Source organism: Danio rerio, chromosome 19 (genome assembly GCF_049306965.1).
Source record: "Danio rerio strain Tuebingen ecotype United States chromosome 19, GRCz12tu, whole genome shotgun sequence".
Classification (NCBI taxonomy): Eukaryota; Metazoa; Chordata; class Actinopteri; order Cypriniformes; family Danionidae; genus Danio; species Danio rerio.
This window is the reverse complement of record NC_133194.1, coordinates 17760400-17787500: the sequence shown is the minus strand read 5'-3', so window position 1 is coordinate 17787500 and position 27101 is coordinate 17760400. Positions and strand designations below refer to the sequence as shown.

Here is a 27101-nt window from a genome sequence, read left to right as displayed (position 1 = left end):
TTCTAAACATAAAATATTTAAACTGATTTCTAATAACTGATTTCTTTTGTCTTTGCCATGATGACAGTATATCATTTTACTAGTTATTTTCAAGATACTAGAATTAAGCCTAAAGAGCAATTTAAAGGCTTGACTAGGTAAATAGGGTTAACTAGTTAAGTTTGGGTAATTAGGTAATTCATAGTAGAACAATGGTTCGTTCTGTAGACAAACAAAAAAATAATAATAATAAAAAAAAAGGTTTATTGGGCCTAATAATATGGACCTATTATAAAATAGTGCAAGGAAGTAATTTCTACCTGCAGTGGACAACAACTGGCCCAGCATCAGGAGGTGTGGAGGCTTTGACCCGCCGGAGGAAGGCTAGTAGTCCTGTGGCATGATAGGGCACACCATGTTCTGGCCAGGATGTAAAGTGAAACTGGCAGACTTCATGTTTGGCTGGATAACCCCGCTGAAAAAAGACATAAACAACATTAATATTACCAAAACCTGTTTTTACTTTGCATGTCCCCCCCAACAGAGTTTCCATTTTATCAAATCAACATGATAACTCCTTCAACTAATTTACATTTCACAGACACAATTTATTTTGTTTAACACTCTTAACACACTTACCCGCTCCATGGCAAAAGTGCGTACGGTGTATTCTGCCAGCGTTTCTGTTTTCAGTAAAGTGATTTTAATATCTCCATAAAGCTCACTGTCATCAGGCCAATATTTACAGCACTTCATCTGAAATACAAACAAACAAACAAACAAAAGACAATCAACACCCAACTACAATACATTTCATAATATATATATATATATTTCTACACAAGAAAAAAATAATATAACATATTTAATAATATATTTAAATCACTATATTTTCTTTAGACATAAATAAATAAAAAGTAAAGTTGTTATAAAATGTGGATCATATGATTTATACTATTCTGGTGGGAAACAATCATGACAATCTGTGTATTGTGTATTGTGCACATTGCACTGCACATTGAGGTTTTTAAACTGATTTGCAAACTGCTTGCAATAAAGAAGAAGCTTAAATCATAATAATAATGATAAATCCAAAAGACAAAAAGATATTAAAGTAATAACAGCAACAACTGTAGTAATGGTGGTATTTGTGGAGGAAAGGTAACAAAGGGAAAGTGCAGTAAACGCAAGATGGCTGAGCCGATAAAAATCATTTGTCAGATGGAACGTTCTCTAGCTAATGGGGTGTCTTGGTAAAGTTTATCTTCAGTAATGGTCAGCTGTGGACTGCAGTGGTCAGTGTTTAGTAATAGATGGTGTCCATTAGTGGGCGGAAGGGGTGGCGGGGCAGCCGGAGGCAGAGGTAGAGTTATTCTACTCACTCTCCCCACCTCCACCAGTTTGGTGATCATCACGATGCTGTAGCAGTTCTCCTGCCAAACCATGCGCCAGAAGTCATAGATCATGTCCTGCTTGGGCCCTGCGGAGAGACAGAGAAATGAGCTTTCATGGAGAATTGTGGGAGGTGAATGATTTGAACGCTGGATAAAGAGAGGATAGAGGTGCTTTTGTGAAATAGCAGGTCGCGACATCGACAAGGATTACATAAGAAAAAAAGAAAACAGAGATGGCAGGCTGTTGGGACAGGAGAATTAACAGTTCATATTGAAGACAACGAATGGAGAAAGTGCTGGCAGTGAAAATCGAGTGAGTAATAGGAGCAAGAAACTAGACTTTTACATTTTCCAAAGAAAAAAAGAAAAGTGAGTGGTACCAGGATGCTAGAAGTTGATATGCAGTTTCCAAGGTGAGCGTTTTCACTGCAGTGCTATCTGGTTGCTAAGATGATTTTGTGTGCGTAACACTATTTAGATGATGAAAGGACATCATCAAGGGTATTTTATCTTGGACACAGTGATAACAAGGCCCACAAATTACTTTTTTAAATTTGACATTCTCATTCAGACAAAGGCCCAACACACATAGTTGGTTTAGGTGCTGTTTATATAATAGATTAAAACTGTAACCACAACAATAAAGATAAAGAACAGAAAATTGTTTCACATTTGATGGAAGAGCACCAAAAATTGATAGAGGAACTTCTTTTTTTAATTTTGTTATTCATGTCTTATATAAATAATGATTAAAAATATAATAATAAATAAAAAAATAATAATTATAATAACACCAAAAGCTAATCAAAATGTGTCTAGTTTTCAGGTTTGGGTGGTGGCATATAGTAACACTTCAGTGTGTTTACAATAAACAGAAAGCTATGTTTGTGAGGAATGTTTGCAAAAAAATCAACAATAAAATATATCAATTACACAAAATAAGTTATTATAAAAAAATGAACCATTGACCTTAATAGTAAATGTTTTTCCTACTATGGAAGTCAAAGGCTACATGTTTCTAACATTTTTAAAATACCTTCCTTTACAATACTCATGATGTCATGGAACTATTTGAGAGTGAAAAAAGTTTGAGTCGGTTTTTAATATAGTTATCTTGGTGAACAGATCTTTATTAAGGTTTAATCAAATTGTTAAATTTGTAAATGCATAGTATTAATAGATACTTTACTGTTGTTTAACATCATTCTGATTGTTCAACTAACAAAAAAAAAGACTTTTAATTTACTTCTTTTTCCTTTTTTTACTTAGACTTTTAGCAGACTTCTCAATAACAAAAGTCAAAACAACTTTCAGAGTATTGCATTTACAATGTGAATTACTTTTTTAAGGCATATTTCAAAATCAAATTTCATCCAAATAAAAAAGCCATCTAACCTTGCTAAGATCTGTAGTTTTCAGGGAGGATTTTCAAAGACCAAAGTCAAACACAAATAGATACTACAATTGTAATCTTCATAAAATTGTTCATGTACATATATTTATTGAGTTCATTCATTCATTTTCTTTTCGGCTTAGTTTTTTTATTAATCTGGTGTCGCCACAGTGGAATGAATCACCAACTTATTCAGCACGTTTTTATACAACAGATTGATGTTACTGCTCTCAATAGAAGTATTGGGGTCAGTAATATTCATTCATTCATTCATTCATTCATTCATTCATTCATTCATTCATTCATTCATTTCTTACACATAATTCTTTCTTTCTTTCTTTCTTTCTTTCTTTCTTTCTTTCTTTCTTTCTTTCTTTCTTTCTTTCTTTCTTTCTTTCTTTCTTTCTTTCTCTGCACACACTGCACATGCCCAGCACACAGTCACACATGCACATAGAAACATTAAAGCAGTCCTCTGATGATTAAATAAAAGCTACTTACAGTTTATAAGTTCCCTACCCTGTGAATGCTGTGAGCACTCTGCCCTCAGGCTGAGACTTTGTTATCTTCTCTACCTGTTAAAACAATTACAGCCAACAACAGGTGCCCACGTCTTGTGCAGCTCTCTCACTTCTGCCTGCAGCTAAATCCTCTAAAAATCACATCTGAATGATCCTCTTTATAAGCAACATGGGGTTATTCAAATAAATAAATACATAAACACATACAAGAACACCTACTTACATACAACCATACAAACAAACAAACAAACAAACATACATACATGCATACATACATGCATGATGATACAGTTTTAGAGGTAATAAATAAATAAATAAATAAATAAATAAATAAATAAATAAATAAATAAATGATAAGTTGTTATTTGCTGCACAGCTATGTGTTTGTGGTGTGGACACTGAAATGTTTTTTTCTTTTTCTTTTGAACTGACAGTTTTACTACACATCTAGCCTGGTTAAATCAAAGCCCCCTCACCAGAAAAAAAATAAATGAATAAATACACTGCAGACATAGAGGATAACAAACATCTTTCAGTTACCCTTCGGATGGGGAACTAAAATGCCATGTGGAAAATTCCACTATGGGGTTTTTTGTCAGAAACCAATCATCTTAAAGAGCAAAAAATCGGGCCAATGAGTTGGCGACGTCAAGGACTATTAGTGATACTATAAAGATGTGGCTAGTGCAGTGATGGGCAAACTTGATCCTTGAGGGCTGGTGTCCCTGCAGAGTTTTGTTCCAACACTAGTCAAACACACCTGAACAATCTAATCAGTGTCTTCAAGATCACTTGAACTCTATAGGGAGGTCTGTTTGAATAGGGTTGGAGCTAAACTATGCAGGACACTGGTCCTCCAGGATTAAATTTGCCCACACATGGGCTAGTGCAATGCTCGAAATCCTTTTTCGCTTTTTAGAGCCTTTCACAAGCTTCTGAGAGAGTCTTTCAGGTTATCTAAAACCTGTGTCTACAGAGAGAGAGATCGAGAAGCAGCTTCTCCCGGTTCAAAGTGCGTATACACAGTGGCAGACGGTCGAGTTGGGTTTTACTCCCTTGCCTGGCATCCTTTGGGTCCAGTCCTCTAAGAGCGGTTTGTATATAGGAAAATAGCTTTCCTTAAAGAGCAACACGGTTGTGCAGCACGTCTTTTTCAAGACGTTCCTTCGACCGCGAATTTCTGGATGCGGTGGTTTCCGGTCCCTGAATGATGGGCACGTGCACAGCGTTTCATGTCTGGGGGTCCGGCATGTTATGCTGTGCTCGCGGGTAGTGCATAGAGTCACTGTGATGTCATGTCTGTTGCGCAGTTAAGACCACGCTTGCTCTTGCAAATGAGTGACCCACCCCAATTGTCCCCTGCACTGTGGTTGGCACTTCAGCAGATCTGAGGGTTACCGTGAGAGTAAATCCGCCGCTTTTGGACTGCAGACCTCTCGCTCCTCCATGCGCTCTATCCAAGCTTCAGGTAAAGAGAATCGCTCCATCTTTGGATGGTCGCTCTCACACTTGATGACACTGAGGATCAGATGTGCATCACTGCATTGGAGGATGGGCTGTCATTGTCTGATGAGGATGTGAACCCGCTCGCTTGCTCCTTCGGGGGTGGAGAGCCTGGCGTTGGCATCTAAAAAGCGGACATGATAGCCATGCTTTCCCGGGCTGCTTCGGCCGTGGGCCTGGTGATGGTTTATCCCCAAGCCCGCAATTGGACAGACTAAATGGGTGTTATGTGGAGGATATAAGGAGGCAAGACCTTCAAAACCTTCCGTCCCCTTCTTCCCAGAAGTGCACAGTAAGCTTACGCAGTTTTGAGGGCACTTTTTTCTGCCTGATCTGCATGCGCCTCCATCCACACCATCCTTGGTGGGTGGGCTGTCAATGTATGATGAGGATTCTAGAAGGAATTTAGAAGCAGACTTTGTGGCTGTGCTTCACCAGGCTGCTTCGGCCGTGGCTCTGGAGATGGTTTATCCCCCAGCCCCACGGCCGGACTGACTAGAGGGGTGTGAAAACTCTTCTTCCTGGATGTGCACAGTAGGCTTATGTAGTGTGCTGCGTGTGCCTCCGCCCACACCTTGCATGCTATGGCCATCTACCAGCACTACCAAGCGCAGGTGCTTGCACAGCTGCGCGAGGATGGTTCTGACCCAGGACTGAGCATGAGCTCTGTACCCTGGGAAGGATGATGAACACATTAGTGGCCAGGAACGCCACCTCAGGCTAAACCTGGTGATGTGCGTGATGTTGACAAAGTTCGCTTTCTTAACTCACCCATATCCCAGCCTGACCTGTTCAGTGACACCGTCGGTGAATTCGCCCCGGAATTCACGCCGTTGAAAGAGCAGTCGGAGACGATAGGTGGTACAATCTATCGGCGGATCGTAAGACCGATCCTTCCCACCGAGCCTTTCACATCCATCGCTTTTCGCCGAGGGCACTCGCCTGTAGCTTTTGCTCCGCCGCCCCGCCTGTACCTCTGGCCAAGCGGCTGTGCCAAGCATCTCGCAGGAAAACCAGCAACACACACCCCCCCACCCCCTTAGCCCCAGGGCACCGCTAAGTTTGGTAACCAGATCACCAAGCATCCCTGAGGTGGGCCATCTGGAGAAGAGGGAATCTTCTCCTTTCTCTCCCGCAGCCCCTCCACCGGAGTTTGGGTGCGAGACAAGAGCAAGCCTCTCGCCTCTCGCTCTCCCGCGGGACCCCAGAGCTCCCCGGGCAAGCCAACCCACTCCATGCTGCCTCACTGCTGGCATGTCAGTAATTGTGCGGGCAGGTTCACTTGCGAGGGCTTTGCCGGCCAATCCTAGATCTGCACGTTTTGGACCGCTGCCTTCACAGGCTGCCCTCCGGAATGCTTACGCAGAAGGCGGGTCGCTTTGAGAGAGGACCTACTCTCTCAAGGACAGAGCACTATTGGGCACCCTTGTGTGGTCCATAGACGTGAGGAAGACTTAGGTAACCTACCGATGGCAAGGTTAATACCATCACTCAGGCTAGAACACCCTCTACGAGGCATGCCTACGACCTCAAGTGGAGTCTATTCACTGAATGGTGCGCTTCTCGCCGAGAAGACCCCTGATTTTGCTTGATCAGTGTTGTGCTTTCTTTCCTTCAGGACAGGTTGGAGTGTAGGATGTCGCCCTCCACACTGACAGTTTACGTGGCCTCTATTTCTGCTCATCATGATGCTGTGGATGGCGGCAACCTGGGGAGGCATAACCTCATCATTCAGTTCCTCAGAGGTGCGAGGCAATTGGTTCCACCCTGCCCCACTCTCATGCCCTCTTGGGACCTTGCAGTTGTGCTACAAGCCTACGTGAGGATCCCTTCGAGCCACTCGATTCAGTATCCTTGAGATTTCTGTCCTTGATGACAGCTCTGCTGGTTGTGTTGGCATTGATTAAGAGGGTTGGGAACCTGGAGGCATTTTCGGTCATTGACTAGAGCCTAGAATTTGGGCCGGCCTACTCTCACATTGTCCTGAGACCCTAGCATGGTTCCTACCATGCCGTTTAAGGATCAGGTAGTGAGCCTGCAAGCGCTGCCCGCGGAGGAGGCAGACCCAGCCCTTTCATTATTGTGTCCTGTTAGCGCTTTGTGAACCTATGTGGACCGCACTCAGAGCTTTAGATCCTCTGACCAACTCTTTGTCTGTTACAGTGGTCGGCAGAAGGGAAGTGGAGGGAGAAGAAGGGAAGTTGCCCAGCTGCAGGCTGGGCAACTCCAAATACATTTGCAAGTTTTACAATCTGCGAGTGGAGCCAGTTACCTCAAGGGTATTGGGTAGCCCTTGGTGATTGAGGAAAAAAATCGGTTATGGTGATGAAACACACTTGCTGTGCCATTTTCCTATCCTAACAAGGAGATGCGTGCGCCTTTTCAGCTTTGTCAGTTCAGTTCCCCGTTGGCGAACCCTGCAGAGTTCCTCCAAGGCAGCCAGCATCTGACTCAGACGTTGGCCTGTTACGTTGTTGGCATGCTCGCTGGTCAGCCCTTGTTCTGGGTATAGGTGTCTGCTATGTGTGATCCCCTGTGGGCGATCCCCTAAGCTCACTCAACCACGGTTTAGTCCCCCCTTTTTTAAGGCGGGCTCTTGTCTTCCCTCCCCGCTAACCATCCTCTTTTATGTACTCCCCTCCTTCGGGCTAGTCCACAGGCTGTCACCAAGTCTCCTCTCCTTGGGTAGCAGGTGAGCTCCACAGCGTCCTCCTGTCAGGACTGAACGCTGTCCCAATGTACTGTCGTATTAAAACCCCTTTTTTTTACTGGGTTACTTTCGACTCCCCGAAAAATATAGCTAAACCTGAACAGGTAGGTAAGGTAAGTAAGGGCCAGGGGACACGTTGGAAGACTGCATCTTGCGGCGTTGTAGGTGCACTCGCTGTACTGTGTGGCACACCCTTCGCCAGGGACGCGTTAAGGCTCTTTTGTTGTAGCGTTTTCCATAGATTTCCCCATAATGGAAGTTTCCACATAGCATTGGAGTTCCTTATCCAAAGGAGGGAACGGAAATGGTATGTACCTTCGCCACAACGATTGTCCCTTGTTGAATGTGAAAGTCTCCTCAGCACAAAAGGATGTCGAGGATTCCACTAGCCGCGTCTTTATAGTAGGACTGATTGTCATTGATGCCAGCTGATTGTCATTGACGCCGCCAACTCATTGGCATTTCATTGGCCCAATTTTTTACTCTTTCAGATGATTCGTTTCTGACGAAAACCCCACAGTGGAAGTTTCCACATAGCATTTCCGAACTACACAACTTACACTTATCTCAAAACAGAAAAATCCTAGCAACCCCAAAGTTACTGTACATGTTTCTACATTTTCTAAATATGTTTAGATCCTAAAAAAATCGTAGTAACCGTTTAACATTTTGCTGTTATATTTGCTGTTATATGACATAGTTGGTGAGTGCTTTAAGAAAAATTAAACACATTAACATGAGGCTGCATGGCAATGTGTTAAAAACTGCTAAAAGCACTCAACCAATAACAATGTAATCAGCCAGAACAGCACATAACAACATGCCACAAAAACACTGAGAACACCTCACCAACTGTATAAATGTTCATTGTAAGCAACTACACAGCAATGTGTTAAAAACACCCAAAACACATTTTATAAATGCCCATACCACCCATAACACCATAACAACCACATACAAAAAAGCAAAAAGGAGACATGCAGAAGTACCTCAATGAGTGTATATACACTTGATGTATTTGAAACAATTGATCGTTTTTGGTTAGGTTTTGTCATTTATTTCCAGGATGTAGTTCACATCAAGGGCTTTTTGCTAGCCTTCTTCATTTTAAAAAAAGGGTTATTTGTTTGTGTTTCCTTAAAATAAAAATAGGACATGCAAACCATGTCAGGTATATTTCATGCAAACCATATATCATATATCCAACTGACACATATTTGAAGTCATAATTATTAGCCCCCATTTAAATTTATTTTTCTTTTTTAAATATTTCCCAAACAATGTTTAACAGAGCAAGGAAATGTTCACAGTATGTCTGATAATATCCTTTCTTCTGGAGAAAGTTTTATTTCTTTTACTTTGGTTAAAATAAAATCAGTTGTAATTAAAAAAAAAATAAAAAAATTAAGATCAAAATTATTAGCTCTTTCAAGCTATATATTTTTGAGAGTCTACAGAACAAACCATCGTTATACAATAACTTGCTGTATTACCCTAACCTGCCTAGTTAACCTAATTAACCTAATTAACCTAATTATGCCTTTTAATGTCATTTTAAGCTGTATAGAAGTGTCTTGAAAAATATCTAGTAAAATATAATTTACTGTCATCATGGCAAAGATAAAATTATTTATTAGTTATTAACAGGGCTGGACTGGGGCAAAAAATCGGCCCTGGCATTTTGGGCCAGAGCGGCCCACTAAATTCAATCAAAATGCTATCTATCTATGCACGTCCAATATTTTTATCAACTCATATTCTATAAACATAAAAGCCATATATATGAAATAAATAAATAAATAAATACAAACTTTAATCTCAATTTCATTTTTGTATAGTCCATAAAGATATTTGTTGAGTTCTAAAAATACACTATTCATTCATTAATTTTTCTTCACATAAGTTCCTTATTTATCAGGGGTTGCCGCAGTGGAATGAACTGCCAACTATTCCAGCATGTTTTATGCAGCAGATGCCTTTCCAGCCACAACCCAATATTGGAAATCACCCATACACACTCATTCACACACACTCATACACTACGGCCAATTTAGCTTATTCAATACACTATTCACTCAGCCTATATTCAATAATAAACATCACAAAAACTGCCTGCTAATGCATGGGTAAATCTTCAAAGGCAACAGTGTTACATTTTAACCTCTTTTCACCTCATCCTGCTTGCTGTTTCACTATCTAAACAATGAAACATAATATAAGTCAAATTTGTTTCATTTTGATATTATGATTAACAGACACCAAACAGCCTCGTGTAGCTGCATATTTATATGAGCATCATCTTCACTCTGCATATTTATAACAAAACAGGGCTTAAATATAACTGTCTCTTTTCATTTTCATTGAAAAGAATGAACTTTACCCCGTCTCTTTTGCAGAATATCAGTTTTAATAACCAATAATGGCCATTATAAACAGTATAACGTACATTAAATTTAAACAAAAAAGGTAAGCAATAAGTCAATGTGCAGAATCAGTGTATGTGGTTACATAAATTAATATATTAGCTTATCTTTGCACTCAGCCAAAACAGTTAACTGAGAACAAGTGATTCAAAAGACATAAGAATTGTTAGATAGAGACAACAAGATGAATTCAATATCCCGTTTAACAACTATAGTGAGATGAGATCATCCAGCAGATGAACTGTCTGACATGCACTATACTCTCACCTGGGCTTTATGCTCACCTGCTGAACTACTGGAAAGTGTGCATGTGTGTGGTCACGTGATTTGCGCTTTTAGCCGTGAACTAGAATGAAGAGAGGACTTTTCAGAACCGCTAAATGAAACGCCGGTGTATTTCCCGCGATTTCTCTGCGCCTCCCTTGCGTTTCTTCTCTCTGACTCTCGACTATTTTGACAAATACACACAGACGACGCACGCTCCCATGGAGTCCAAAATAGGAGTTTGTGATTGGGCCAGTCCAATGTCAATACAGAAAAGATCCAATGGGCTGCAGAGTGTCACATGGGCTGGCCCGGTCTGTCTGTCCGGGAAAAAAAACATCTACTTTCAGAGAGTCACAGATCACAGCAGCGTCAATTAATAAGGCAGAAAAAAAAAACGATAGGCTGCTAAGCCTATTATGGGCCGATCAGATCATAAGACGATGATCATCCCGGCCCAAAAAGTACGTCGGCCCACCGGGAAAGTGCCTGGTCTGCCAGATGGCCAGTCCGCCCCTGGTTATTAAGGTCAATGTATTTAAGTTATTAGAAATGAGGTATTAAAACTATTATGCTTAGAAATGTGTTGAAAAAAATCTCTTCATTTAGGTAAAAAATAAACAGGGGGCAAATAATACAGGAGGGCTAATAATTCTGACTTCAACTGTATGTGTGGAGGGTATTGAATATTGTACACAGAACATTAAATAATAAACACCACATGTTATTTTGCTTTCCATTTTAGTGGTTGTTGAAAGTCTAATTGAACAAAAGCCATAACATTTGCTGGACTGTCTGATTGCTGCATTGATTGCTGGATTGCTTAATTGATTGATTGCCTAATTGATTGTATAGCATGCTGAGTTGTGTGCCTCCTGAATAGTCACATTGCAGGATGTGCAATGCTGCTGAGATTATAGTTGACTAGGCATGACATTTGTGAGGTCAATAAAACATTTAACTATAATTCATCATTTAAGGTGTTTGATTATATGAGCAATTTAAAACTGATATTCAACCATTTGTAACTTTAACAATGATTAAATTGAATCTTTCTACAACAAATTTGACATTTGATTATTTTATTTCTGTTCCTGAATAAAGTTAAGACTCTCCAGAAAACCATAAAGCACATTTTTTTTCACTTGTCTGTTTTATTCTATTCATCTATTTCTGCTATTGTTTATTATAAGTTATGCATGATTCACTCCTCTAGAAAACACCCCAGTCAATCTGAATAAATTCTTTCCAAATACAGCAATTCAATTGATCTGGTGAAAAACTAAATATTGCAATGTCAGTTTCCCAATATCATACAGTCCTGTTATGAAGGTTTGTTAGGTGCTGAATTCAAAACTATGAATGTATGTACATTCATAGTTTTAATGGATCTAAATAAACGATTCTTTCAATTGATCTTGTAAAAAAATTAAATATTACAATGGCAGAATTTTCCAAATATCGTACAGCCCTTTTTACGAAGGTTTGTTGGGTACTGAATTTAAAACTATCAATGTTCGGGCATTTATAGTTATAATGAATCTAAATAAATTTTCCCTGTATCGTACAGTCTGACTACAAAGGTTTGTCTTGTCAGCTGCAGGACTGACCGAACACATTTGTATAAAAGCTCATTGAGTCAAGAGCACATCTGTATGCAGCGCTGTTACGATGTGGACACGCAGATGGCTTCAAAAGCTCCCCCATCTACAAATATCCCAGGACCTAAACCAGTTTAAAACTCAGGATAGAGAGGAAGCCTAGCAAACCCCCCACATGAGCGCGTGTACACCTGCTCAAACAGAGCACAGCAGTGCCAGAGTCTGTTTATGTTTGGATGGAGTCTGTGTTGATCAGTGGCCTCGGTGTGTTGACGACCAACATGAGAGAGTGGGGATTAAATGAGATGTGTTGTGTGAGCGTGTGTTGTGTGCTGCTTTGTGCTGGCCTGAGAAAAAGCATAGAGACCCACAGAGACAAAACTACAGACAGTTCCTGAGAAGAAAAAGAGTTAGACTGACTCTGACTTCTAACACATATAATGGACAAGACTTTACTAGTTGTACCCAACTTTTAAAAAGTAACTGGAAGGGGATTTTTTAAATCTTATTTTCTTTTTCATATTAAGTTCTATTTATTTGTCAAAACAAACACTGACATTTCATTTCATTTATTTGTGTAATGAATGCCACACAAAAGACTTCACACATTACACAACCCTTCAGAAATCATTCAGTTTATTATTATCTTTGTTGAAAACTGTTTTGTTGGTTGAAAAAAAAATTACTTAGTCATTTAAACATTTTACTCTCCTACATTGTAATGTTTTTTTTTATCAATTTATATCTAAATTAAGCCATGTTTTATGTATGCTTCGATAAAAAAAAAAAAATTAATTAATTAAATGAGATTAGATTTTCCTATAATGTATTATTATATTATATTATATTATATTATATTATATTATATTATATTATATTATATTATATTATATTATATTATATTATATTATATTATATTATATTATATTATATTATATTACAACCCTTTAACTACCCCACCACAAAAAAAGCTTCATGATAAAAGTATTGAAATAAATACATATACTATGAAAAATCGAAAAATATGAAGTGTAAGGCCAATTATATATATACTTTTTGAAGTATCCTATAAAATATTTCAGAATCTCATTTAAGTTGCTTTCTTGTTTTTTATTATTTAATTTAATTTATTATTATTATTATTATTTATTTATTTTTTAACCATAAAACCAAAATCAAGTAGTAGTGCAACACAATTAGGCTTGTTAGATATTTTTTGTAAACCAGCAATGCTGTGTGTGTAAACTACTCTTACTTTAAACATGGTCAAACATTTGGTAAAGCGGGCAGTCAAACAGATATAATATTATATATTATTTATATTATATTATTTCTTCAAACAAATGACCATATTTGCATAAACGAGAAGCTTATTCTTGCAGTACTGTCATTAATTCCTTGAATAAGAAGATTGTAACAACAAATGTATGTTATTTGAAAATTGAGACACTATTCTAGACTGTTATCAACTTTATTTCAGTCTCAATTTTGTCACTAAGTATGGCTGGACACAAACAGCCACTTGACAGGTCTGGTGCAGCAGTAACATGAGTGAATCCATGTGCTTTGATCAACTCATCTAATCAATTAATTTTGCAATGTTGCAGATTATATTAAAAATAAATGCTGGTTAGTTTTCATCTTTTTGAATACATTTTAGTCTCATCTTATTTCATCAACAATATGCTGTTCATTCATTAGATGAGCAGATCATAGTGTGCGACTTCAGCAAATGTAGCACAGAAGATGTGTCAAGTTTCTGCCTAGCCAAGCTTTAGACAAAAAAAAAAAAACAGAAAATAAAAAAAACATTTGTTGTACTTATTTTCACTAATGAAATTAAAACTGCATTAAAAAAAGGAAAAATCTAATCAGTAACCCATAATCAGTAATATAAGGGAAGAGACCAGAATAAAGAACATTTAATAAGTAAGAAGTGTAGTTGTGTTTGGATACCAAGTGTCAAATTAAACAAATAGTCAAACAGCAAAAACAATATCTGCATTTGCCTCGTTCAAAGCTCTGTAGTAAATCTGGGACATGCAAACACGGACATGTACATGTCAAGGTACTTTTTTAACATCCACTGCTCAATACAAATACACAAGTGATTTAAAGGAAGCATAAAAGCTTACCTTGTGTTGCGATAAAATGGTTGGAGCGCTGATACCCCTGAAAGAGCAAAGGAAAGACATGCGTTATTATCAATCAATGTTATGTTAATTACTTTTCAAATAATCAACATCATTTTTTGACTTTGTCTCTTGCATAATTGTAATGAAATAAAATAAACACACCTGCTACATAGGCAGATGTTCTATATGTATAATATTATCTAACAATGTTATCTCCAAATAAGCAACATTGTTGTGGAATATACTGCAAAGTAAACTAAGCTGGAATAAAATCTATCAAGCCTCCCTGCTAAATATACTGTCCACACCAATTCAAGCAAGTTACTCTGCAGGTACAATGTTAAACATTTTGTTTCTTCAACAGCACAAAAGTGAGGTAAAATATGGCAAAGTGCACAGATGGATGACAATATCTCAAAACCAAAATCTGTGAGAGAAACATACATTATATACAAGAAACTTTTATCAAATAGGATGTTTTGGGTGAGGCAAATAATGTGACAGCAAAACATGCATCTATGAATCTCACAAATGAAAGTGTTTCTACTTGACATTTGATAACAAGCATATATTAATATAGAACTATATTATATCTGTAGTGTGTGTGTGTGTGTGTGTCATCTGATATTGATTTTCTGAGCAATAGGAATTGAATTTACTCGTGTGTAGGAAATCCGAGCAAATGTTATCACTGTTTGAACATACCTGAATGCTGCATTCTAAATGTCACACATTAAAAGCAAAACACGAAATGCCACGTTTGTCAGCATGAGACATCAGATGACCAGCTTTTGTGTAATCTGTAATGTAAAGCAAGGTCCTCCAGACTTAACAGACTGGCCAAACAATCATATATAGTAATAGATGTGAATAGCATAAAATAGACTGTTCTGGTATTAAAATGGTTACTGACAGTTGGGAGGAAAACCACAATGTCACCCTGATAATATTGGGCAACATCATGCATCATACATATAATATATTAGAATGGGTTAGCAATGACCTCTTAAAGAAACGAAAAAGCAATTAAATGTTTCATTCAATTGTTTATTTTAGGTTGCAATTCAATACTTGCATTTTAAAAACATAACTTTAGAATGTTTGCAGCAATAGTGGTACTGTTTAGATCAGTGTATATATATATATATATATATATATATATATATATATATATATATGTATATATATATATATATATATACAGTTGAAGTCAGAATTATTAGCCCCCCTGACTTATTAGCGCCCCTGTTTATGTTTATTTTGTTCCCCAATTTCTGTTTAATGGAGGGAAGATTGTTTCAGCACATTTCTAAGCATAATAGTTTTAAAAACCTATTTCTAATAACTGATTTATTTTATCTTTGCCATGATGACAGTAAATAATATTTTACTTGATATTTTTCAAGACCCTTCCATACAGCTTAAAGTGACATTTAAAGGCTTAACTAGGCTAATAAGGTGAACTAGGCCGGTTAGGGTAATTAGGCAAGTTATTCTATAACGATGGTTTGTTCTGTAGACTATCGAAAAACAAATTAGCTTAAAGGGGCTAATAATTTTGTCCCAAAAATAGTTTTTAAAAAATTCAAAACTGCTTTATTCTAGCCGAAATAAAACAAATAAGACTTTAAATAGAAAGAATATTATCAGACATACTGTTAAAATGTCCTTGCTCTGTGAAACCTCATTTGGGAAATATTTAAAAAAGAAAAAAAAATCAAAAGGGGGCTAATAATTCTGACTTCAACTGTATATATATATATATATATATATATATATATATATATATATATATATATATATATATATATATATATACATATATATATATATATATATATACATATATATATATATATATATATATATACATATATATATATATATATATATATATATATATATACATATATATATATATATATATATATATACATATATATATATATATACATATATATATATATATACATATATATATATATATATATATATATATATATATATATATATATATATATATATATACATATATATATATATATATATATATACATATATATATATATATATACACATATATATATATATATATATATATATATATATATATATATATATATATATATATATATATATATATATATACATATATATATATATATATATATATATATATATATATATATATATATATATATATATATATATATATATATATATATATATATATACACATACACATATATATATATATATATATTGCTGAAATGGCCTTAAAAATAACTAAATGCAGTACAGAATGTTACGCTTTCAAATACATGTCATATTGCGTGTCTTCTATCAGTGGTTTGCAATGCCTTCTGCTGGATACTCATAACTTTTTAGTCAGGGTTCAAAGTGCATAATGTAAGTATTAACATATTGTCACAGCTAGATTGTTTTTGACAACTATGTTACACAGATGTCTGTATGTAAATGCATCAACTTGCTTTAAGTCGCTTATTATATATACATATATTGTTGCAATGTGTTATAAAAAAGATAATGGCACTGATGCAAGTTACTTTTTTATTTAAAGGGTATAAGTGGAAATCATTTTAACAGCATACTCACTACTCACTACACTTCAGCATTTTTAGATATGCTAAAAGTACTTTGAGTAGTATTTTAAACGGCGGTTTTGACAGACAGAGAGAAACTCATTTGCTTTGTTTAAATGCAATGTGGTTAAGTAAAATTGAGTTTTTATAAACTCAATGGTCAGATACTTTTAAAGGGGCTGTATGTTTTAGATTTCCTTTTCTCTTTTGTTTTCTCTTTTAGTTAAATAAATGCCATTAAAGGATATTTAAGCGATTTTCTCTTTTGTTTATGTAAGAAAAATTTCTATAGTATTTCTAAGGATTTTCCACAAGTGTGATTCTACTAGATCTACACAATAAAAATCACTGTGCTTGTTTTATTTAACAAAGTTTTATGTGATTGAAATCAAATACTCTGACCGGCATTGTCACACATTTTCATATGCTGTGTGTGCATGATCTAATGATGTGAGCTTGAATGTGTTCAGGGCTTAAAAATTTTAATTCTGCTCTGTAACACAAAACTACTGTGAATGCAACACATTTGCAACAATTCATTCATTATTATGAATTTTTTTTTTTGGCTTAGTCCCTTTATTATTCAGGGGTTGCAATAGCGGAATGCATCGCCAACTTATCCAGCATATGGTAAAACCATCACCGGAAAACATCTATTCACTCACACACATACACTACGGTTAATTTGAATTTATTCATGGGATATTATATATACCAATATATATATTCCCAATGTCATTTCACAATATTTTCTAAAATATTTTTTTCTTCACACATTTTCATTTATTTTATTTTATTAGCTCCACAATATTTTTATCGATTGTCTACAGAACAAACTGCTGTTATATAATGGCTTGCCTAATTGCCCTAATTAATTGCCTAATTAACTTAGTTAAGCCTGTAAAACACTTTTAAGCTGAATATATTGAAAAATAAATAGTAAAATATTATGTACTGTCATCATGGCAAAGATGAAAGAAATGAGTTGTAAGAAAATAGATATTAAAACTATGAAATTTAGATTTGTTTTGACAAAATCTTCTCTATGTTAAACTGATATTGGGAAAAACATATACAGGGGGACACTAATAAATGACTTCAACTGTGTTTATATTTATATCATATTCAGATTCTTGTACGCTGCAAATACATGAGTGCAAACAAAAGCAGTAAGTTGTTGGCTGCAGTTCATTCAACAGTCACTTGTGTCACTATAGAAAAGGGTTTCTGAACTCACGTAGATCCCTGCCTGTTAACTGTTGTGTTGTGTTTTATATTGTCATTGTTCATCAGCAGGAGATTCAAAGTGATCAGTGACTCCAAAAATAATCTGGTCATTATAACTGCAGTGTTGATTCTGCCATTCTAATATAAACAGCTGATTTTTTAAACAAAACTTTTATCTTAATATGCTGTATATATATATATATATATATATATATATATATATATATATATATATATATATATATATATATATATATATATATATATATATATATATATATATATATATATATATATATATAAAATTATTAAATATTTAATATAGTATAATTAATTTAATATAAATATACTGTCTCAAGTCTCAAGAAGATCTGAAAGCTGATAGAACACCCTGATACTTGACATAATAATTTAAGGGCTAGCACTATGTTGTTGTGGTCAGAAATCAGTAGATTACTTCTGTGTGAGGAGCAGTCAGTAAGGCTTTATACAGTCACCATAATGAACCTTTATCTGCTTTTGAAAAAGTTAATCTGTTCACTCGCCTGTTCACTGTTCACAATGCACTTAAGCCCTGATGTATTAAAATGTGTGGTGTTGGGCTAGAAAGCTCTGCTTTTAGTCCCAAAGGCTATTGCTGGGTTGATCGTCCAGTAGTCCAAGATTTTTTGTAAAGTGACTGTAATTATAAATGTGTCTGTGGGTCAGGACAATTTGTGCCATAATGAATTTATTCATGTATTTTTTGTCTGCAGATCTGCTTATAAATTTTCAGCATTATTGATGTATGTATGGATGCATGGATTGATGGATTCATTTACGCACTACTGTCAGAAAAAACAAAAAACAAACAAACAACAACAAAAAAAAAAAAAAAACAGAAAGGTCTCCGGCCTCTTAAGACATACACATTTGTATATAAAGGCTTGACATAAATACTGTAAAGGTCCAGTACATACAGCATTTCTTTATTAACATGAAATGTGTCTGTGGGTCAGGACAATTTGTGTCATAACGGACTTATTATGTATTTTTTGTCTACAGATCTGCTTATACATTGTCAGCATTATTGATGGATGTATGCATTGACGGATTCATTTATGCACTACTGTCAGAAAAAACAAACAAACAACATCAAAAAAAAAAAAATACAGAAAGGTCACAGGCCTCTTAAGAGGTACACATTTGCATTGCATCTAAAGGCTTGACATTGATACTGTAAAGGTACAGTACATACAGAATTTCTTTCTAAACATGAATTTGTGAAATTTACATGTACTTATATGTCAGAATGATTAGCCCCCCTGAATTTTTAGCCCCCTGTTCATTTTTTTTCCAATTTCTGTTTAACAGAGAGAAGCTTTTTTTCAACACATTTCTAAACATAATAGTTTTAATAACTCATTTGTAATAACTGATTTATTTTATCTTTACCATGATGACAATAAATAATATTTTATTATATCTTTTTCAAGACACTTTTATACAGCTTTAAGAGACGTTTAAAGGCTTAACTAGGTAAATTAGGTTCACTAAGCAGGTTAGGGTAATTAGGGGAATATTGTATAAAAATGTTTTTTTTTTTTTTTTGTAGACTATCGAAAAAATATAGCTTAAACAGGCTAATAATTTTGAACTTAATTATTTTTAACTGCTTTTATTCTACCAAAAATGAAACAAATAAGACTTTCTTCAGAAGAAAAAAAAAATCAGACATACTGTAAAAAATTTCCTTGCTCTGTTAAACATAATTTAGGAAGTATAAAAAAAAAGGAAAAAAAAAAACAAAAAACGAAAGGGGGCTTATAATTCTGACTTAAACTGTATGTGTACCTGAGTAAATCTGTAACTTTTTAAAGGGTATCGCTCTAATGAAAGCTTGTGAATCTTTTTTAATTTTTTTTTTTTGTTCTGAGAATATAGCATTCATAAACAACCTGTTAAGTTCAATAATGGTGATCCAGTGGTTGTTTGAGCTGATTAATGTAATATATCACTCCTTAAAGATATAGGTGTTATATGCTGTAGGTGATTACCATAGATCCCTATGATTACAAGTAAAAGAATCCTGTTTTATTAAGATTTAGTGTTATTTTTCCCCCCTAAACGGTGTACATACAGTTTGTTTTCAAGCGATGCATAATTTGAAGCAGTTTTTTCCAACTGAAGTTAGATTCATACAACAGACTAGTATTAATTAAGGGCCTTTCATTTGTGAAATGTGTAATATTGATAACAATTGATTTTACTGATTGATTGCTGAAAACAAAAATAATGTACATTGAGTAAAACAAGATCTGTGAAGACTGCTGGTGTCTCTGAAAAACGGTAATGTCAATGGCCTTTAGAATGCTTTCAAAGTATATAATGATGATGTGATGGTAATCTTAATATAGCAGGACTCCATTATGTAAAGATATAATGTGAACAAAGGTTCTTTTGAAATGCACATATTGAGCATTGGATGACCAAAATGCTCTGCAACGTAGAAGGGTCAGATTGAAGCAATAATCTGGAACAATGCACACAATTTAACACATTTATCTTTCAACCCATGGAGGCACTGAAAATGGAAGGCAGCAAAATGTTGTAGAAAAAAACAAGGGCAAGGAGATTTTGAAAGAAAGGGTAAAGGTGCATACATGTAAATATCATTTAGAAACTGAATTCAATGTTCAGCTTAAGGATATAAATTTTATAATATTAGATCTAATTTATATCTAATGTTATTTTATATCTAGTTTTATTTATTCATTTTTATTTGCAGATAAAGAGATCACATAAATAAAGACCATGTAACAAATAAGTTAAATTATATTTGTTTTAAATAAAAATTTTACATTAAAACTGAAAAGTTTGAAAAAAAAAAAAACATTGACTTAACCGAAAATGGTAAAAAAAAAAAAAAAACAACTTGAAAAATCTGTACACCAAGGTTTCTTACAACTTAAAGTTGAATCAGTGTTTTTTATTTAAAGTGAAACTAAGAAAAAAATTAAAACTAAGGGAAAAAAACCCTGATCTAAATGTTTTTTTTTTCCTTCAAATAACATCAAAATACTTTTTATTAGATATTAATATACATTATTTAAAATGTCATCCAAAACACACAAATGTTGACTATAATGACCAGCTGTAAGACATTAGGGTTTAATCTAGCTTTGCAAATTCTGAAAGATTTTAAAGATCTTGTGAAAACAAAAGCGTTTTCTTTTTCAATAATGTCGGTTATTTTTTTAAAATCATCTGGAATATGTAAACAAATAGCCACTGAGATGAAAACATACTGTTTCAACACACACACACACACACACACACACACACACACACACACACACACACACACACACACACACACACACACACACACACACACACACACACACACACACACACACACACACACACACAAACACACACACACACACAAAAAGCATTTACTAAATATTTCACAGGGTCTTTATAGCTTAAGCTTGGGTTCCAGAAGATGATGCAATGAGAACAAAGCTGCAAACGGCAAGGGTTTGAGCAAGAGAAAAAGACAGAGCCCAGAGCCACGATAGCAGGAATGAATAAGAGATGGACAGTTGAAAGGAAAGGAAGAGAAAGACAAGTACTTACTTCCCTGTTTATCCGAATCTAAGAGATCCAAGACACAGAGAAAGAGAGATGGGTGGAAGAAGAGAGAAAGAGAACAAAGAGAGAAACAGGCTAATTAAGATGATTAGAGAAACAAAATAAAGGCTTCATAAGTTAATTTTTTTTTTTCAAACTGGCCACCTGTAGTGAAAAAATCACTTCAAACTAACTGCAAATTATGGTCAAGATGAGTCACCATGCATTGTCTGAGAAATCAGAGAGGTCTTGCTCAGCTGTTTCATCTTCAAATTAATGTTTTAGCAGCACATTTAGTACATTTTTTTTTCCAGTTTTACTGTATAATTGTCATATTTCATAGAAAAAAAGAGTGTAATTTTATACTGTAGATATTTTACAATTTCTAATCAGTCAATAATATATTTTGTGAACAAATCCTATGCTTTTAAGTTTCAGAAGGGCTGGACATTTTTCACGTTTCGTGTAGTGCCACATTAAGACGTGAAAAACACATCAGTTTTGTCATGTACCATGCACTATACAGTATATGATGCACTTTTGAACAAACAATATACTGTATTGTATCCCACAATTGTGAATTTTGTGGATGGGAATTAATACGGGCAGACAGATAAATAACATACACTTGCTGGGTTACACACATAAAGCAAACTTTAAAGGAATTAAATGCTTTTAAGAGTTACATTTACTAAAAACTGAACATTTACAGTTGTTTTCTCGAAATATATGATGATTTTATGCAATTGCTGTGTTAATGCATTTTATTTAAACACATCCTGAAACCACTTAAAATGGGGGTCTGTTGCCATTGAACAAATATAAATTTCACATTGAACAAATATACATTTCACATATTTGAAATATGAACATAACATGAACCAAATACCTCTAATCTAACCAAAAACAGGACATGATGTCACAAGATGTGAACAGAAAAAAAAAATTTTAAGTTATGTGTGTATGTGTCTGTTATTATTTATTTAATTGAAAGTAACCTAACAGTTAGTCTTTTTTTTTGCTAAGGGCCTGGACACATTAAGCCGACAACTGGCCCACTGGTCAGTTGACATTGGTTTTCATTGATCTTCATTTATCATTGGTCTGACTGGTTATTCAACAACAAATCAGATTGTGTTGTGAACTAACACAGTGAAGTAAAGAGACTATTTTACTATTTTAGCAAGAAGGAACACAAAAACGCTGTCTGTAATTTCACTACATTTCTTGAATATTTGCAAAAATGTTTGGATTATTAGACTATCAGGCATATTTGCAGAGGCAAATCCCTCTGTGGTGAGTGACAATCACTGTTATAATGGTACTGAAAGTTGTTTTGTTTTATGTACTTTTATGGTCAGAAGTTCTGGTTTTGTCATTCTTAATGAGAAAACAGAAACATCTTAAAAACCTCTCAATCATCCACAGAACGTGCACTCGTTGTCAGCTTGTTCTTTGCAGTCGGCTTTGTATGTACCGACCCCTAAACAACAAGCTGGTTGACTTAACACACACTGAACTAGGGTTGTAACGGTATGAATTTTTTACGGTATGATAATCGTCTAAAACAATACCACGGTTTGACGGTTTCGCGGTATACGGTATGTTACAAATGTTACAAAATAATAGAACAGTGAAGCAAATTTGACTTTTTCCAAATAATATATTTTTTAGTTACTATAAACAACACCACTTACAATGAACAAATAAAAAAATAAGAAAATAATAAATAATGTGTCAAAGTCCAAATAAAATCCAAATAAACATGGTGCAAATCCTCAGTAAAAAATAGATATAAATATTTACTATACTATAAATAGTTACATAACGAAACTAGATTCAATATGGAACATCCTTAGGTTTTATGTGCCAGCATGGATATGGTTGTCTATCGATATGGATTTGGATATGGTTGTCTGCAATGCAGACAAACAGCTGCACCTTCATTTGCGTCTTTTGAAAACAGCAAGAGCAGCAGTTCGTCTTTGCTGGGTCACTGTTTTGTCATGTTTCTGTGCTGCTGTGCATGCAAAAGTACTTAGTATGAGAATTATTTCATGCAAAACTTTTTTTTTTTGCGTTTTATTTAGCCGCGCATAAATGTATGCCTATCTCTCATTCCGTGTTGTTCAAAAAGCTCATTGTTGGTCCACAAACAAAAGCGAAACCTATGCTTATTGGTTGTGATATAGCGAGTTTGAACCAATCTGGGCATGGAGGAGGGACAATGCATCAATGTATCATGTCTGGTTTGTCCGGAGACACAGTGACGAGCGTTTCTTTGTCAAATCAGCGTTGTCAAATGTTGATGACGTAACCGCACTGATTCCGGAGCCTCTGAAAGTCCGCGAATGTTATGTGATACAGCACTGGAAAGCTGAGATTCTCTTCTTTATGCCAATCTTTGAATTGTATGAATCGGATCAGCGGATCAAAAGTTATTAAACATTTAAGAGCAATACTTATTTTTAGCTGCGGGCGGCTGTCTCGGTCTTTAAGGGTTAAAACCGTTGATATGCAATTGTTCATGGTATGATAATCGTGCACGTTCAAATCGTGGTAGACCGTCATACCGGTATATTGTTACAACCCTACACTGAACAATAAAAATTTCTCACAAAATAAAAAATACATATCTGCATAATGACAATAAACATATTTAAGGCTCCATTTTACTGATCTAGGCTCAAAATCTAAAGTGCAGCACACAAAAGCATTAAGGTCGTATCGGAATCCACTTTTGCTCTTTTAAGGCCAGAAAATTACACTCTGTGTCACGGCGCATGGTCTAACAGGGTTGTGCTTATTTTCTTTATGAGTTATAGGTATGTTTTGAGAATAAACCAACTAGAGTCTCATCTTTCATTCCCTTTAATAGTCAGTTGCGTCGCACCATGGCATATTTGCTATTTACATGGCGATCTTTGCAAATGGAAAAACTAAAAACTTCACTAGCAAGAAAACACTTAAATAAACCATTTGCAGCACAAGGATAGTTTAACTTTTTTTTCTTTCTCTCTTTCGTGGATAAGGAAACACTGTTGTACTCCACAGTGCTGTACACCAGTGAAGACACCCACTATATTTATTTTCGTGCAAAGATTTTTTTTCAAAACTATTTCTAAATTCAGTTCTAATTCCCAGCAAACAAATAAATGAACAATAATAATGAAGTGTGATAAAAAAAAAAAAAAAATTATATTATAGTTATATCCAAACACACGTGCTATGCCCCATATAGTCCAAAACCTGACAGGTGGGCAAATCTAAGCTAAACATAAATATGCATATAATAAATAATACTAATATTAACATTATACAAAAGCAAATTGTAGTGAATAAACTAAAAAAGCCCCCTGAGATTAAGAAAGCATGGAGGCATTAGTTTTTATATTTATGTAGAAAGTAATCATTTTTGTAATATTTTATTTCTTTAATTCTTTTTCATTTGTAAAGATATTTTCATCCAGCTCATCCATCCTGCTTGTTTTAAGCAATGTGTAAGTGAGGCACACAACTAACACACTCTGCACTGAACTGTAGACCTGGTTTCATTTCCTCAAAATAGCAAGACGCCAACAATGTGCCATAATACACCTCTTTTCTAGACCGGAACACCCATGAGTCCACAAAGTGGCATAAATGGATTTGTTATTTAAACAACGTGGCAGAAAATGAAAAAATTTAAGGTTGCACCGGTCTGAATATAGCAACACGTCAGGGCAAACACGTTTTGTGCCTTATTGCACCAGGTGTATGGTATGGCCCTAAAAGTGTAGTGATTTTGCTGCAGAAAATCGATTTTTTAGCAGTGAAGAGCTTAAAACTTACACTTTTGTTACCATTGTAACCCAATTCCATTACTAGTTTTACCCAATAACTGCTTGACCCTTTGGCATGGCTTTGTGCTTTGATTGTCGTTTTGTTTTGGAGTTGTACATATTTGTTAAACACAATCACAATCAAAATTTAATTGGTCAAATTGATGAAATAATTGATTGACTGTGCCATATATAGTATCATTTTTCAAATATTGGTATATTTTTTGTAGTGGTTGTATGATGAATATACTATTGTTTGCAGCTCACATCTTCCATTAAGTGTATTATGTTAAGAATAAATACAAATATGACAATATATTAAATAAAAATATTATAGTTGATTCCAAAGAGAGGTTATTTGAATCAATTTAACACCAATCAAACTTTAAAAGTGATTAAAAACTCAGTGCACTATGTTTATTAATCACACATAGATTGACTTTTTGATTCTAGAATGTGAATTGCTATTGAGGAGAAGAGAAAATCAGGACATCTGGTTCTTAGAAAGGTGGAGTAAAAAGGCTTATAATTGTAGTAAACAAATCTCTATAAGCCACTTTTTCATCATACAAAACCTGTGATTCAAATACAAATACAAAAAGAGTAATTCACATTTGTTCACTTTGCAAGCGTAGATCATAACAACGGCTCTTAAATGGCTTCAGCCCTGAATAGAAATAAATGCTGTTCAGAACCAAGGCAACCACCTAAATTCTAGTCCTGAGATGTGTAAGCTCCTTCAAACTACATAACTTTCAGTGCTCAAATTCACTTAAACTTTCCACCAAAAGATGACACACAAAAAGTGAAGTTACTAAGATTCCATGGTAACACTTTACAATAAGGTTCATTAGTTAATGCATTTACTAACATGAACTAATCATGAACATCACATGTACAGCATTTATTAATCATAATTCAACATTTACTAATGCATTATTAACAACCAAGTCCATGCTTGTTACCATTAGTTAATGCACCATGAGTTAACATGAACTAACAATGAACTACTATATTTTCATTAACTAACATTAACTAACATGAACAAATACTGTAGTAAATGTATTGTTCATTGTTTGTTCATGTTAGTAAATGCATTAATTAACATTAACTAATGAACCTTATTGTAAAGTGTGACCGATTCCATCAGAGATATTGTTATAAAATGTATGCTTTAGGTACAGGAAAGTATGGTATCTATCAAATGGTTAGGATTAAAAGCAACGTGTTCTGAATCTGACTGACAAAGTGTCTTATGTCTAAGATTAGTAATAACAAATCTTTATGGGAAAAGACAAGACGTGTCAGCACTAAAGTCAGATGTTTGACAGGTTGTTAGCAAGGCAGAACAATGCAGGCATATGGGATTGTATCGAAGAAGAAAAAAATGTGAAGAAAATGTTCAAGAAGAAAGTATCAAACTATAGGCAGCAAATTCGTCAATGGACAATGTGCTCAGTGAGAAAATAAATGTCTATATAAACCATATAAATGTTCATCTAAATTTACTGTAAGCAGAAGTGAGCGAAAAAACTACTTTTTGAAAAAAAGATGTACAGACAAAGACATGTAAACAAAGGAATCAAAAAACTTACATCAATGTAGTTTGCATTGACATAGTCTGAGTTAGGATCAGCCAAGAGGGAATGCATTTTGACACGATGGCGGTCTTCTGTTGGGGTTAAATAATTAAACACATACAAAGTCAGTGATTAGGTATAGGTAGGTTGGTAAATAACTAACTAACTAACTACATAAATAAAGCAATCTACTATCATTAAATGTGTACATGCTTCAACCTACATGTTTGCAAAACCTGCTTTGGGTACATTTTGTTGCATGATTCAGATGATAAATTCACTGAAGAAGATGTTTTCAACCCTGTTCCTGAGATCTACTTTTCTGAGTTCAG

General features: G+C 34.8%; 1 protein-coding gene across 8 annotated transcripts in view; it reads right to left on the bottom strand.

Moving 5' to 3' along the window:
* The window catches only part of ptprua (protein tyrosine phosphatase receptor type Ua), a 434849-nt gene that overhangs the window by 29333 nt on the left and 378415 nt on the right, over positions 1 to 27101 (bottom strand). For 2 of the 8 annotated variants that reach the window (XM_005159552.6, XM_009294143.5), the window contains exons 19-24: positions 26785 to 26861; positions 21375 to 21392; positions 13924 to 13960; positions 1362 to 1459; positions 619 to 735; positions 300 to 454 (exon numbers count right to left, since the gene is read on the bottom strand). In XM_005159552.6, coding sequence (XP_005159609.1) covers positions 300 to 454; positions 619 to 735; positions 1362 to 1459; positions 13924 to 13960; positions 21375 to 21392; positions 26785 to 26861 — 502 coding nt within the window. The remainder of the gene's footprint in view (positions 1 to 299; positions 455 to 618; positions 736 to 1361; positions 1460 to 13923; positions 13961 to 21374; positions 21393 to 26784; positions 26862 to 27101) is intronic. The other 6 variants (XM_009294142.5, XM_073931608.1, XM_005159553.6 and 3 more) reach the window with 3 other exon arrangements.